The following is a 14,729-nucleotide window of genomic DNA, read 5'->3' as shown; positions in this document are numbered from 1 at the left end:
TAAAGACTAAACTCTTTTTTTAATATGTATTTTAGGTCATTGAGAAGAACTCTGGTGGTTGGTGGTACGTCCAGATAGGAGAGAAGGAGGGCTGGGCTCCCTGCTCCTACATTGACAAACGTAAAAAGCCCAACCTGAATCGTAGAACAAGCACTCTGTGCCGCCCAAAAGTTCCACCCCCAGCTCCGCCTGTCAAAAAACAAGACTCAGTGGAGACAGCACCTCCCAGCAGCCCTGGCTCTGAAGCTCCAGAGTCCCCTGTGTCTCCTGGAAGGCCAGTGTATGAAGAGCCAGAATATGACGTCCCTGCCATTGGCGATCTGGACATGGAGTCTGAGTTTGAGTTTCTGAGGGGAGAAGGTTCCTTGGTGGATGTAAAAACTGAGGACACTTCCTCCGAGAAGGGATCCCACCTGTCCTCCAAGCCTTCTCCGGCTTCATCGCTCCACAGCGCCTCCTTCAAGATCTCATTTGAAGATGGCCATGAGGCAGAGGGGGAGGCGGAAGGGGAGGAAGAGTGTATCTATGAGAATGACGGATTCCGGCCCCTCAGGGAGACGCCAGAGCAACAGTGCAGCAGGGACTCAAATTCCTCCAAGACAAGTGTCTTGTCAGAAACTGGCAAGACTGCAAACCCGACATCAGGTGGGTGGAGACCTGCAGGTAACAAGCTCAAGATCGACTTGAATGGGAGCCCATTTTCAACCAAAGCTGAGGAGGCATCCAGTCCTAAATCTGCCTCCACTGAGTCCACCCCAGATCTGTCCAGAACTAAGAAAGACCAAGAGGATGGCAAAGCATCATCTTCCAACAAGTCCTCCTCTAAACCAAAGCCAGTGGTGAGGCCTAAACCACAACTAGCCAAGGCATCGAGTGCAGAGAAGATGGACATCAGCACCTTGAGAAGACAGCTGCGGCCAACAGGGCAGCTGAAGAATGGCACCAAAGTTAAAGGTGAGGACTCTGAGACAGCTTCAGTCATCTCCTCAGAGGACTCCTTCTCCTCTCAGAGCACATCCGATCTCTCTTCCATCTATTCTAAAGGCAGCAGGGGAGACTCGGACCTGGAAGGCTGTAACTTGTATCGCACCACAGATCCCTACGAGAAAGTCCAAGAGTCAGAGCTCAGCTTCCCTGCTGGAGTGGAGGTGGAGGTGTTGGAGAAGCAGGAGAGCGGCTGGTGGTATATCCGCTGGGGAGACACAGAGGGTTGGGCTCCGACTTACTTTCTGGAGCCTGTCCGGCAACAAGATGACATGGCTGGGTCTGAATCTGACGGCACCCCGACTAAACCTGGAAGCCTCAGCAAGTCCAACAGCCTTGAGAAGAATGAACAAAGGGTGCAGGCTTTGAACAACATCAACCAAAACCTAAAGAAAATCACCCCACCCATCCCCTCCAAGCCTCCAGGTGGCCTCTCCAAACCCATCGGCTTGTTCGGCTCACGGAAACAGAATAGCACCAAACAGCAGCAGGTTGTCAGACCTCAGTCTGTCTTCATATCAGCTCCGATCAGGGACGGCCCCAGCCCTGTTGGCTCTCTCAGGAGAAACGAGTCCCTCAACTCCACGGACCACCCTCGTGCCAGCCCCACAGTGCGACGCAACGCCTCCTTCGGCACTGTGCCACGCAACGTGCCACCCAACAACATAGCACTGCCCAACAGGAACAGATCCGGTACTGGCAGCTCTGAATCTCTTGGCCTCAGCTCTCAAAAGAATGCCCTCCCTGTATCCACAGTGAAACCCAAGCCCCACATCATCCACAACAACCTCAGAGAGGTGTACGTCTCCATAGCAGATTACCACGGTGACGAGGAGACCATGGGATTCCCCGAGGGGACGAGTCTGGAGGTCCTGGACAGAAACCCCAATGGATGGTGGTACTGCAAGGTTCTGGACAATGGCAGACCAAGGAAAGGATGGGTTCCCTCAAATTACCTCGAGAAAAAGCACTAGCACTCATGTGTGGAGCTGGCAGAACTCTGAACATGCGTGTAAAGACTACTCAAACAGATTTATTTTGTGAAGAAAAAAAAAAGGCTAACCTTAAGACGTTAAGTAAGGATTGAAATCTTACCCGGTACCTTTGCCAAAACGAGCAGCCAGATCAAATTGTGACTTTGAAATGAAACGAGACATCTGGTAAAATGAGTCTTCATGATACAGTGCCTGAGACGTTGCATTAGGAGCAATATATTGGGACTTAGAGACGCAGCCAACGAGAACACCAGAGCGCGGAAGAATGATTTAATGATTTTCTTCAGTGGTTACCTTTAACTTGAACTAAGATCATTTTGTGTCCACTCTGACTCTCTCTGTAAGTTTATAATGTAATTTTTTAAGAAAAAAACAAACTTTTTAAAGCATTTTAAAGCTTACTGCATGTTTGAAATGATTCATTATACTGACGATGCCTTGAGCTGTTAAAGTTAAACCTTTTTCTCCTCCTTACCGTAAAGAAAATCTCAGTCGTTGCCAAAGCTGCTTTGTGTTAGTCTCACCTTGGTGCTGTCTGTTTGCATGTTTTTTTTAATATCTCTTTATACTGTATGTCACCTTTATGTGAAGTATTTTATCCATTTAATTGTGTAATATTGTCCTAATGAAACAATTTGTGAGCATCTCTGATTATCACAGTATTTCTTACACTTAAATATAAAAACAAATCCAGATTTTTTTTTCCCCCTTAAAAGTTTTTTGTTTTCATTTCAGAGGCTAATTTTCCAAAATTAAAACCTCCCTAACGTCAGTGAAAAATATATATTTATTCATTACTTAAAAATCATATTATTACTTATTTTATTTTTATTCTAAGAAATTTACTGATAAAAAAACAATATCACAACCGCTTCAACATTTCTAAGCACTGCTCTATTAATAATGATAACATTTTGAATTTCTGCTGGGCAGTAAATTTGACATAACTCTTCAGCTGCAGTTGTACTGGGATGCTCACTTTTGTTTTATGTTAATTGTGTGATCAGTGATGATAACTGAAGTGCCAAAAGAATGAAATAAATAAATGCACTTTTGAACAATCATTAGTACTTGTTTTTTCACACTGTCATCACTCATAGCCACTGTTTACCCACACACTAGGAGTGTACATTGTTTCTTTGATGTAGACTACTCCCACAGCGCTGTCAGACAAACTCAAGTACCCCTTCATCGGCACCACCCGCTCCAAATATGTTGTTATGTGTGGACTGTAAGCCGGATGTTATCTAACAATAATGATAATGTGAAAGGGATACAATAGTTTTTTCATACAGTTGAATTACTGGTAGTAATGTTTAGGTTTTAGACATGTGTACCACTATTAGTAACTAATGATCCGTTACTGTTATGTATCACATTAAAGCTTACATATGTAGAGGCCACTTTATTAGGTACACCTTGCTAGTACCAGGTTGGACCCCTTTTGCCTTCAGAACTGCCTTAATTGTTCGTGGCATAGATTCAGTAAGGTGCTGGAAACATTCCTGTAGAGACTTTGGTCCATATTGACATGATAGCATCACACAGTTGCTGCACATTTGTCAGCTGCACATCCATGATGAGAATCTCCTGTTCCACCACATCCCAAAGGTGCTCTATTGGATTGAGATCTGGTGACTGTGGAGGCCATTGGAGTACAGTGAACTCATTGTCATGTTCAAGAAACCAGTTTGAGATGAGCTTTGTGACATGGAGCGTTATCCTGCTGGAAGTAGCCATCAGAAGATGGGTACACTGTGGTCATAAAGGGATGGACACGGTCAGCAACAATACTCAGGTAGGCTGTGGTGTTTAAACCATGCTCAGTTGGTACTAAGGGCCCAAAGCGTGCCAAGAAAATATCCCCCACACCATTACACCACCACCACCAGCCTGAACTGTTGATACAAGGCAGACGTTTTTCAAGTCTTCTGTTTTGGTGAGCCTGTGTGAACTGCAGCCTCAGTTTCCTGTTGTTAGCTGACAGGAGTGGCACCTGGTGTGGTCTTCTGCTGCTGTAGCCCATCTGCTTCAAGGTTGGACGTGTTGTTGGTAGAGTTGTACCGATACTGATACCAGTATTGGAAATACTGCCTAAAATGCAGTATTGGGTATCGGCGAGTACAGCCTGTGACCAATCCGATACCACGTAATGCCTCACGTCATTACGCATACGCACGCTAGAGGCAAACGAATCGGAAACGGAGCAGAGTTTTAAAAGCAAATTGTGTGGCTGTACTTTAACCTGTGTCTTGATCTGTGTCAACACTGGATAATAATAATAAAAAAAAAGTTTTATGGCATTCATTCTACTATTATGTATTTATTTCTTAATATTTCACATAGAGTTTTAGGAGTTGAGACATGCAACAATTCATATCCCATCCATTTTTATTTTACGCGCTGGTATCGGATCAGTACTCAGTATCGGCAGATACCTAAGGTTCAGGGATTGGAATCGGTATAGGGAAGGAAAAAGTGGTTTCGGTACATCTCTAGTTGTTGGTTCAGAGATGGTCTTCTGCGGACTTTGGTTGTAACCAGTGGTTATTCGAGTTACTGTTGCCTTTCTATCATCTTGAACCAGTCTGGCCATTCTCCTCTGACCTCTGGCATCAACAAGGCATTTTCACCCAGAGAACTGCTGCTCACTGGATATTTTCTCTTTTTCAGACCATCCTCTGTAAACCCTAGAGATGGTTGTGTGTGAAAATCCCAGTAGATCAGCAGTTTCTGAAATATACAACCATGACACGTTCAAAGTCACTTAAATCACCTTTTTTCCTCATTCTGATGCTCGGTTTGAACTTCAGCAGGTTGTCTTGACCATGTCTATGTGCCGAAATGCGTTGAGTTGCTGCCATATGATTGGTTAGCTATTTGCGTTAACAAGCAGTTGAACAGATGTACCTAATAAAATGGGGAGTGTATATGTACAGCATTTGCTCACTATGTAATCACAACATAATCACAATGTCCCCAGTTCAGTTGCAGGCTGGGAACCTAATTATCGCTTGTCCTCCCTCTTTAATTTCTGTCACCTCTCTCTGCTTTCAGCAGGGTTCCCAAAGGTCCTTGAAATCTTTAAAGGTTTGTGAATTTTAGAGAAAAAAAATCATCAGCTTTTTTGAAACAGATATGAAAAGACATAGGTCATTGCAGTGCTTGAATTTATTGTGTGCAGAAATAGAAACTGAAGTTCTTTTAATAATGTCTGCCACCATCTACCAAAGCACAGTTGAAAAGTGTTAGCACATCTAAGTATCTGCCTCTTCTTAATTGTTGTCGGTGAACATCTGTAAAGCTGGCTAGTTCTCATTATAAAATTTCTCAGTGTTATACCATTAATTAACCTTGATTGGTGTTTCAAACTATGCTGCGTTGGGTCCTTAAAGTTTGGGGAATTGGGCCTGAAAAGTCCTTGAAAAGTTATTGAATTTGATGTTCAACAAGTTGTAGGAAACCTGTTTGGACATAAAAGGCAAAAATACCCCTAAAAATAATGTGTATTGTTTTTGTAGATCTGTTAGTGTTGTCATTTATTTTGTCTATATTTGTATTATTTGATAAAATCCAAAACTGATTGTGAATCAGATAAAAACACACACACAAAAGGCAGAGAGTATATTGTTATGTACACTCCCCGGCCACTTTATTAGGTTCACCTGTTCAACTACTCGTTCACTAAGTAGCTAATCAGCCAATCACATGGCAGCAACTCAATGCATTTAGGCATGTAGCCATGGTCAAGACAACCTGCTGAAGTTCAAACTGAGCATTAAAATGAGGAAGAAAGGTAAATTAAGTGACTTTGAACGTGGCATGGTTGTATTTTTCAGAAACTGCTGATCTACTGGGATTTTCACACACAACCATCTCTAGGGTTTACAGAGGATGGTCTGAAGAAGAGAAAATATCCAGTGAGCAGCAGTTCTCTGGGTGAAAATGCCTTGTTGATGCCAGAGATCAGAGGAGAATGGCCAGACTGGTTCAAGATGATAGAAAGGCAACAGTAACTCAAATAACTACTGGTTACAACCAAGGTCTGCAGAAGACCATCTCTGAACCAACAACACGTCCAACCTTGAAGCAGATGGGCTACAGCAGCAGAAGACCACACCAGGTGCCACTCTTGTCAGCTGACAACAGGAAACTGAGGCTACAGTTCACACAGGCTCACCAAAACTGGACAATAGAAGATTGGAAAAACATTGCCTGGTCTGATGAGTCTGGATTTCTGCTGCCACATTCAGATGGTAGGGTCAGAATTTGGTGCAACCAACATGAAAGCATGGATCCATCCTGCCTTGTATCAACGGTTCAGGCTGGTGGTGGTGTAATGGTGTGGAGGATATTTTCTTGGCACACTTTGGGCCCCTTAGTACCAACTGAGCATGGTTTAAACACCACAGCCTACCTGAGTATTGTTGCTGACTGTCATGAACCACGCAAGTAATTCTTTTAAACATCACTGAAAAATAAGGTGAAAAGTGTAAATCAGTATTATCAGTGATGTAGCGAATGCTTGGGTGGAATGAATATGTGGTGTAGGTGAGTGTGGGGGGGAAAGAAATCAAACTAACATAACAAAACAACCCTGTTAGCCAGGGGCAGAGAGAGACTGTAACTGACACATCCAGCCCTCTATATAGACCCAGTGGCTTAATCAGGAAACTGGATTCAGGTGTGGCTCATCCTCCAGCCACACCTCTGCACGCCGGCCCGCATCCTGCAGGGGAGCAGAAGAAAAAGACTCCACAGGAACAACCACCAAAGAGGAAGGGGTTGTCACACTGACCGTGTCCATCCCTTTATGACCACAGTGTACCTATCTTCTGATGACAAAGTTCACTGTACTCCAATGGCCTCCGCAGTCACCAGATCTCAATCCAATAGAGCACCTTTGGGATGTGGTGGAACGGGAGATTCGCATCATAGATGTGCAGCCGACAAACCTGCAGCAACTGTGTGATGCTATTATGTCAATATGGACCAAAGTCTCTAAGGAATGTTTCCAGCACCTTGTTGAATCTATGACACCAGGAATTAAAGCACTTCTGAAGGCAAAAGGGGTCCAACCTGGTACTAGCAAGGTGTACCTAATGAAGTGACCGGTGAATGTATGTTTTATGCCCAATTTGAATCACATTTAGTTATCCCCAAGTGTAGTCAAACATAATGTCAGCTTTGACAACTCTAGAGGTGCGTGTATTTGTTTGATTAACAGCAAAGTCAACAACAAAGTGAACAAATTTGCTCTGTGGTCTACATATATGTATTTACATATCCTGGGCAGACAGCATGCTGCTAGTTATATTGAAGAGTAAGAACCACACCAGCATCTAAATGGACCCAAGTGACTTATGCAAGTTAGTTTACATGCTGTTTAATGTGCTTCAGCTGAGCAGCTAATGTGCTAATAATATGGCCTGCAGACTGATGCAAGCAGTGCACTTTTACCTGTGAGTGTGTGTCAGTGTTTGTAAGTTATGAAGGAGAATTTAGCAGGGAAGTTAATGTTGGTTGCTGTTCAGTTTGTAGCTCTTGCGTAGCAATCATGAAATCTAAATATACAGGCCTGAGTGTGTTCCTCTTGGTTCCTGATTAATGTCTCAAAGGTGAACACAGGACAAGTGATTTACAGAGCACACGTTTATGCTGTTGCAGTCAAATAAAAGGGTTTTTAATTGGACTTTAATGCTCCACATGTGGAGTTTTGTGTGGCACTACTGTTTATGAAAGTCATGTGAGAAGGGAGTACTAATCATCTGCTGAATTAATTGCAAATTAATGTGGCGTATAATAAACACTATAATGAAAACTTATCACAGGCCATAATCACCGCTGATGTTAAGCCTCTCGGTTGTGTTGCATTAAAAGCTTTCTGCATAGGAGGAAGTAGATGGTCTCAATATTGAATGTGTTTATATCCAGTGTAAACTCACATCTGTGCATATGCAATACAGCTCAAGTGTTTGACCAGCTGGATGCTGTTATGCAAATAAATTACATCACACTTGGTTGCCTGACACCCCTTTCAGTTCTTATACATAGCAATGAGCCAGATAGCGGCGCAGTTCACTTTGATTGGCCTCCTCTGCTTCAGAGGAACCTGCATGTGTGACTGTGGTGTAGACAGCTTTCATTCTGTGGTCACTAGGCTGCTTAATATAGCATCAACTGACAAAGCAGAGGCTTAAGTATCCATTGCGGAATTGTAGGCTACAATATTGTCACCTTCAGCTATAATCAGAGAAACACCAAATCAAAACTCTGATGCAGTTTCAGCATCAGACGCTGCATATTGCTGATATATTGGATTTGGTGCTTGAAATATAATAAGATTTACACCCTACAGGAATTTAATGTGAAATATGTCCATCCCGCTGGCTGTTTCCTCCATTGGGATCTCATACCACACTCACTGGCTTGGAACTAAGTTATGGGTGCCCGTTGATCATCTTTATACCATGTTTGTCTGCTGGCTGTGTGTCTGTATTTGCTTGGCTGCCGGTACTCATGTGTGGAGTATGTGTTTATTGCAAATGATAAATCACAGGAGTTAGATATGGAAGAAAAAGGAAATATAAGATGATGCAGGTGAGATAAAGAAATCCCAAGAGGCTCATAACCTGAGATGGGAAGGCGGTGTGTCAGTCATTGTGTCACAGGTTGCTGTATTTTATGGTGACAACTAAAACTAAGAATGTAATGCATACTGAATGTTGAATTTCACTCTTGACCTTAGAAATGGTAGCTGTCAGCCACAACATTAGATGTGATTTAAAACTCTGGGGAAAAAAGCGACAGTAGTATGTAGACTGTGAGTCCTCTGTCCAATTGACAGAGGTGGACTGAGTCATCGTTTTGCAAGATCAGGGTTCCCATGGTCATGGAAAACCTGGAAAAGTCATTGGATTTCATAGATAGCCGTCCACGTAATGTAAGATCAACAGCACATTAAGTTTCTGTAGCTGTAAATGTAACATAGCTCTAATATGCACTGGTGTTTGACCTTTTGTTTACCATCGCGTACGTTTCGTCATTTTCTCCCTGAGTACGTCTCTTCCTTCCTGTTTGCCAGCTAGCTGAAATTGTGTGTGTGAACGCTGGGCAAGTGGGGCAAGAAAAAAAACCTTTATGGGTCCTTGAAAAGTCTTGAAAAAAGTTTTGTCCATGGAAATATGTGGGAACCCTGTAAGTCGTAAGTCTTTGCACTCAAGCCCAAGTCAAGTCTCAAGTCCTAAACTTTGAGTTTTGACTTCTAAACAAGTCAAATGAAATTAAATTTGCAGAAGTCATGAATGATTTGTATTTGTTTGTCAAAACAAGTTTGTTGAAAACTCAGCTGTTCTTTGTGCAGCTTCAAATGCCTAATGAAGTTGGAAGTTTTACCTCCATTTGTAATTTTCAACCTGCACATTTTGCATACTGTAATTCATTTTTTGTTGACCACCAAGTATTTTTTGAACATGAATGAAATTATTTTTGGTGTCATTTTTTCCAGCTGGCACTCAGTAACATAACGTTAGTTGTTCAGGGTTCTCTCCTGCGACTCGACTGGGGACTGCCGGATTGGTCCAAACAAAGTGGATCATCTGGGAAATTAAATATCAACTTTCTGGAATTGAATCGTATTAAGGTTAGTTGAGGAAATGAGAAAATAATGAGGAAATAAAGGAAATGAATTAATCATCATCATCATTATCGTGGCACACTTTTCGAATAACATAATTTTTAATCTGTTTTGGGGGAAGGTATTAAAGAATCTCTAAGTCTTCCTAAGCTTGAAAAGTTTTTGTCACATACAGCAAACCTCTCCTCATGATCCGCTAGCTACATGTCCTCTGAATATGCTGTGAAAAATTCCAGTCTCTGTAGGCAGCCCAGGCTCTGCAAATGGCAACAAAAACACTTCACTTCTGTTTACGTTCAACAATGTTATCAAACACAACGGAGCTCGCTTGCCTTTTAGCCTCATTGTAGCCTGTAGCTCTAACTGCCTCTCTGGGCACTGCAGTCACGTGTGCGCGCTTGCTTTCGCTGGTGTCACGCTGGCTGGTTGGTGCAGCCTGGACCCAAATGTTGCCATTTGCAGAGCCTGGGCTGCCTACAGAGACTGGACTTTTTCATAGCATATTCAGAGGACATGTAGCTAGCGGATCGTGAGGAGATTGCTGTATGTGACAAAAACTTTTCAAGCTTAGGAAGACTTAGAGAGCCTTTAACTACTTTCAAGTCAAAGGGCTCAAGTTGAAGTGAGTCATTGGTGTTAAAGTCCAAGTTGAATTTCAAGTCTTTTTTCATTTTGTCAAGTTGAGTCTAAAGTAATCAAATTTGTGACTCGAGTCTAAGTCATGTGACTTGAGTCCACACCTCTGCAAATCGATGTAGTGTATGCTATTAGGGAACAGGCAAAAAGTTTGAATATACAAAGTAGAAAAATATAGCCTGTTTCTAAGTCTAAAGGTTTTTGTGTATTATTTCAACTCATAGTCTATGTCATTAGCATTTATAAAATATAGAAATGGATTGGATGTTGAGTGGGCGGTTTAAAGGTGCATCCTATCCAACAAGGGCTTAAGTTTTGTTTCAACATTGGTGGGAACATGTATGGAACAGGTGGTGTAGGAGTGCTGTGCCAGGAAATTTTCAGCATTAGACGCCTAATTTCCTGCATTCTGGTGAATATTTTACCAGTTTGTGCTCAGCTCAGGTTGTACATTTTTTAAATTTTGCCAAAACAAAAGCCCTCTGCTACTTTGTTATGATGTGGGGGATGAATGCAAATGTTCTAAATATTGAGATGGACGTGTCCCCTGTTTTCTTGGCGAAATCTATGTCTATGCTATCACATTCACTGAACACTTTTCTGATTTCATCCGTCATAGCTGGTAGTTTTGTCTTTGAAGGTTTCCTCTGTGCTCTGCTGAAGGTGCTGTAGCTGTTTCTGGCCTCTGGAGGGCAGCAGCACTCAGCCTCTCACTGCAGACTGAGCACAGCATCACAATAACCTTCACCTCTGTCTTCATCAGCACAGTAATTAGATAACGCAGGGGTGAGACTTCTCAACTGATATTTTGCACTATGAACAAAGTTGTACTTTTTAAATATAATTGCACTTCTCCTCACAGTGTGTCCCTGGACGCTGCAAATCTCACTGAGGAAAGGATTTTACATCACGCTGAACACAGAGAGCTTAAAGCCTTAACTACAACAGAGGAACAAACTCAAACTCCAACTGTCTGATGTCTAGTTGAAATTCAAAATCGATAGCGTTGTGCTTTTTTGGAATACAAATTTGATACCTTAATAGACGGCGTGTGTGTTTGACCAAACAACTGTCTCGAAGAGATACCACAACACAGCTCAAACAAGTCTGCCAAGCCCTTAAGCCTTCAGAAGGCCGTCAGCCAGGTTCACTGAGAGGTCTGAGTGGAAAGTCTGTGTGTACACAGACACCAGTGAGATATACTGTATTCGTGTCACTGTCACAGATCCTGGCTGTGTATTTCCCTCTCACCTCTGAGAACACTTGGCCATGAACGGCAGCCTCTGCTGCCTGTTTCATGTCCGGACGTCATGGGCTGTATTTGTGCCTATTGGAGTGCAGCATAAAACAGTGCTGCATTAGAGCCAGGCCCGCAGGGTAGTAAATAACAGATGATGTTCACTCTGGCCAGGTCTACATACCACGACTCTAAACAGTTTCTCTGTGAGTTATAGCTGTTTACTAAAAGCCCTTGCCTTTGTTATTCATATAGTATATGGAGGGGTGTTAGTCAAGTATACTACTGACTGTGGCGAGGGATTGTGTACGGCGTCTGAAAGATGGCTGCCTTTTTTGTTCTCTAACTGTTCCCTAATTTGAATTTTCTTGCACTACAATATGTTGTATCAACCGTTTGTATAATGCGCGCTTTGGGAATAGGTAATAGCACTAATGCTCTCTCATTCCCCATCTTTTGTGCCAGATTGACTTGTTTCCTGCTGTGCATAAAACATAATAAGGACTGTAGCTGTGAAATGGAAATGGTCAGTTTTAACTTTTTATTGCAATTTGAGTCAAAGTGGGGACAGGCTTTCTCTTGCACAGAAAGAACAGCTGCATGGGCTCAAAATGTACCTTTTTAAAATGTCATAAATAAGAAATAAAGCCAGTGATTCAGACTTAAACTTTATTTAACAAACTTAACATAATCAAAACACCTTAAGAATGTTTTTAAATGACTGATAGAAATCCCAAGTCCAGGAAACCCGAGTTATGAGCTGATTCTCTTGTCCAAAATGCACAATGTCTGCCTTCACTTACTTGCTGGTTTTGTTTTGGTTGGACTGCAAATATTTGGTCACATTTGAAAAACAGGCTGTCAGAAGTGTGTTCACGCCTCAAGATAGAATTTAAATATGCACAAATAGGACAAACATCATTTCACCAACTACACATTTAGTCCCTTTAAATAGCACGATTCAGTATATGGCATTTAAGAAAATGTTTGACATCTTGGGAAATAGGCTCATTTGCTTTCTGGTGAGGAGTTGTATAAAAATATTCCCTCAGGCCATCCTAAAGTCATGAATCAATTACTTTGACCAGCCATAACTCATAATTCAGAATTCATTAATTGAATGCATCCACCTGCCAAACACTGCATGGAATATACACTGTGTGTTGTATCTGTTTTATAAAGTCATCATGGTCACAAAATTACACATTGCATGTTTAAAAAAGTCGCTGTTTTAAGGGGGGTTATGTGTTAGACTTGGACAGACTATTTTTTTGGCAAACACCAGTGGAGACTCCAGGGTGTTGTGAGCTTTTGGTGCTGGTAGGTGGATTTTGTTACCTGGACAATAGCCAGGCTAACTGTCTCCAGTCTTTATGCTACTTTAAGTTAGCTGGCTGCTGAATTTAGCTTCAAATTTAAACTCTGTTTTTGTTCTCCACCAACTCCTGAGGGAAATATCTGGCTCTTTAGCTGCCCAAGGGGCCGTGTCCACCAAGGATTTATTAATTTATTTTGAGGCCAGTATATTTCTTTAATTCTTTGCAATAGGATTGCTGCATATTGACGCTACGCCGGCGACGTGACGACAACACGCTGAGCATCTTTTTCGTGCTGAGCATTGCATGTTTGGTGTTGTTTTTTTTCTTCTGATAGCCAGGAGTTGAAAGACATTCAACTACAGGTTATTCAGCCATCCAATCACAGTGAAGGAGGGGCGTGACAAATACCACAAAGACCAACCAAACGCTCCACTACGTTGCCCAGCTAGTGTCTGTCTGCCGTTTCGGGTGATCATTCTCGGCAGATTCATCAGTACCAATGACCTTTTTCACACTTTTGTCTCACTTTTTACATGGTCATTTGATACATTGTTATTTTATAGTCGCACAGTACCGTATAATTTACACGATAACACAGTGTCACAATACTCCACTGCAAGTATGCATCCAGAATTTGCTTAAATAAAAGTACACACAGCACTTACTTGTCCTGAAGTATCAAAAGTGAAAGTACTACCGTCAGTGTTATATTATTATATACAATATTGCGATCATTTTTACTGGTGCAGCATTTCAATGTTTTAGCAGGGTCAAAGATCATTTTAATCACTGTATTATTTTGGGTACTGTATTCTATAACAGTGTGTCACATTTTATAAGATGTGTGTTGGGTGTAAAATTTTAATCTGCAAAGTAACGACAGCTGTCAGATAAGTGTAGGGGAATAAAAAACTATAAGTAGTACTATTATAAAGTAGTATAATTTGGAAATACAAGTCCCTCAAAATTGTACATAATTACAGTACTTGAGTAAATGTGAGTGGCATCCACTTTAAAATCCCATCAAGCTGGCATATTTGGTCTGATTTATGGTGACACACATATTGAGACTTGCACTGATGCCAATTTTATGCCTAATATTTATATTTAGGATAATTATAATGATTTTATTTTCTAGTCATTTTATTAACCTTTAATGTATATTACTGAAATGATTGATTTTATGATGTATGGATACATTGCTGCATTTTTCTGTCTTGTAAGGTGTCCTTGAGTGCTTTGAAAGGCGCCTATAAATAAGATGCATTATCATTATTATTGTTATTCTCATCTATGATACGCGTATTTCCAAAAATGTCAAACCATTCCTTTGAGAGAAAACCAGCGGACAGATCCACAGAGCCTTTCACTGGGGAAAGAGTTTCCTATAATCCTATGCAACAACAAAATAAACAATATATTTTCATTTTGGACACTATAGCCATACATATAAAACAAACAATGATAATTCTTTATAGTAGCATTGACAAAATAAATAAACCTCATAATGTACAGTTGATATTACACTCATCAATACCGCTTTTCTATCAAAAATGTTTCACAAATGGTTTATTTCTGGTAGGTCATATTTGGTCAGGAAGGAAAAACAAAAACAGGTAGAAATGTAAAAGGCTGAGCGTCTCTCAAGCAACAACAAAATTCCAGTATAATGCAATGCAGTGACAGAGAGGGGACAAGGCGATATTTAAACATTTCATCTTTAGCAGTGAATAAAGTCACATACTGATATTAAGCACACTGAAATGTTTGTATCGCTAGATTGTGTGGTTACACCTCCTCACATCAGAGACCACGAAATAGTGACTTTAAGATGAAATTAAGATGAACTTCCTGGTTTTCACAGTGAGGAGCCCGACAGACCAAAAGCTTGTCCAGACTTCTCTTTTTAAAGGCACACAAGA

At 41.4% G+C, this 14,729-nt stretch overlaps 1 protein-coding gene across 2 annotated transcripts in view; it reads left to right on the top strand.

Moving 5' to 3' along the window:
- Positions 1-3,043, top strand: part of LOC117248377 (SH3 and PX domain-containing protein 2A) — a 64,191-nt gene extending 61,148 nt beyond the window's left edge. For both annotated transcript variants that reach the window (XM_033613429.2, XM_033613428.2), the window contains one exon: positions 36-3,043. In XM_033613429.2, the coding sequence (XP_033469320.2) occupies positions 36-1,958 (1,923 nt within the window). In that variant the 3' untranslated portion in view covers positions 1,959-3,043. The remainder of the gene's footprint in view (positions 1-35) is intronic.
- Positions 3,044-14,729: the final 11,686 nt, after the last annotated feature.

Source organism: Epinephelus lanceolatus, chromosome 17 (genome assembly GCF_041903045.1).
Source record: "Epinephelus lanceolatus isolate andai-2023 chromosome 17, ASM4190304v1, whole genome shotgun sequence".
Taxonomy (NCBI): Eukaryota; Metazoa; Chordata; class Actinopteri; order Perciformes; family Serranidae; genus Epinephelus; species Epinephelus lanceolatus.
This window is presented reverse-complemented; position numbering and strand designations above follow the sequence as displayed.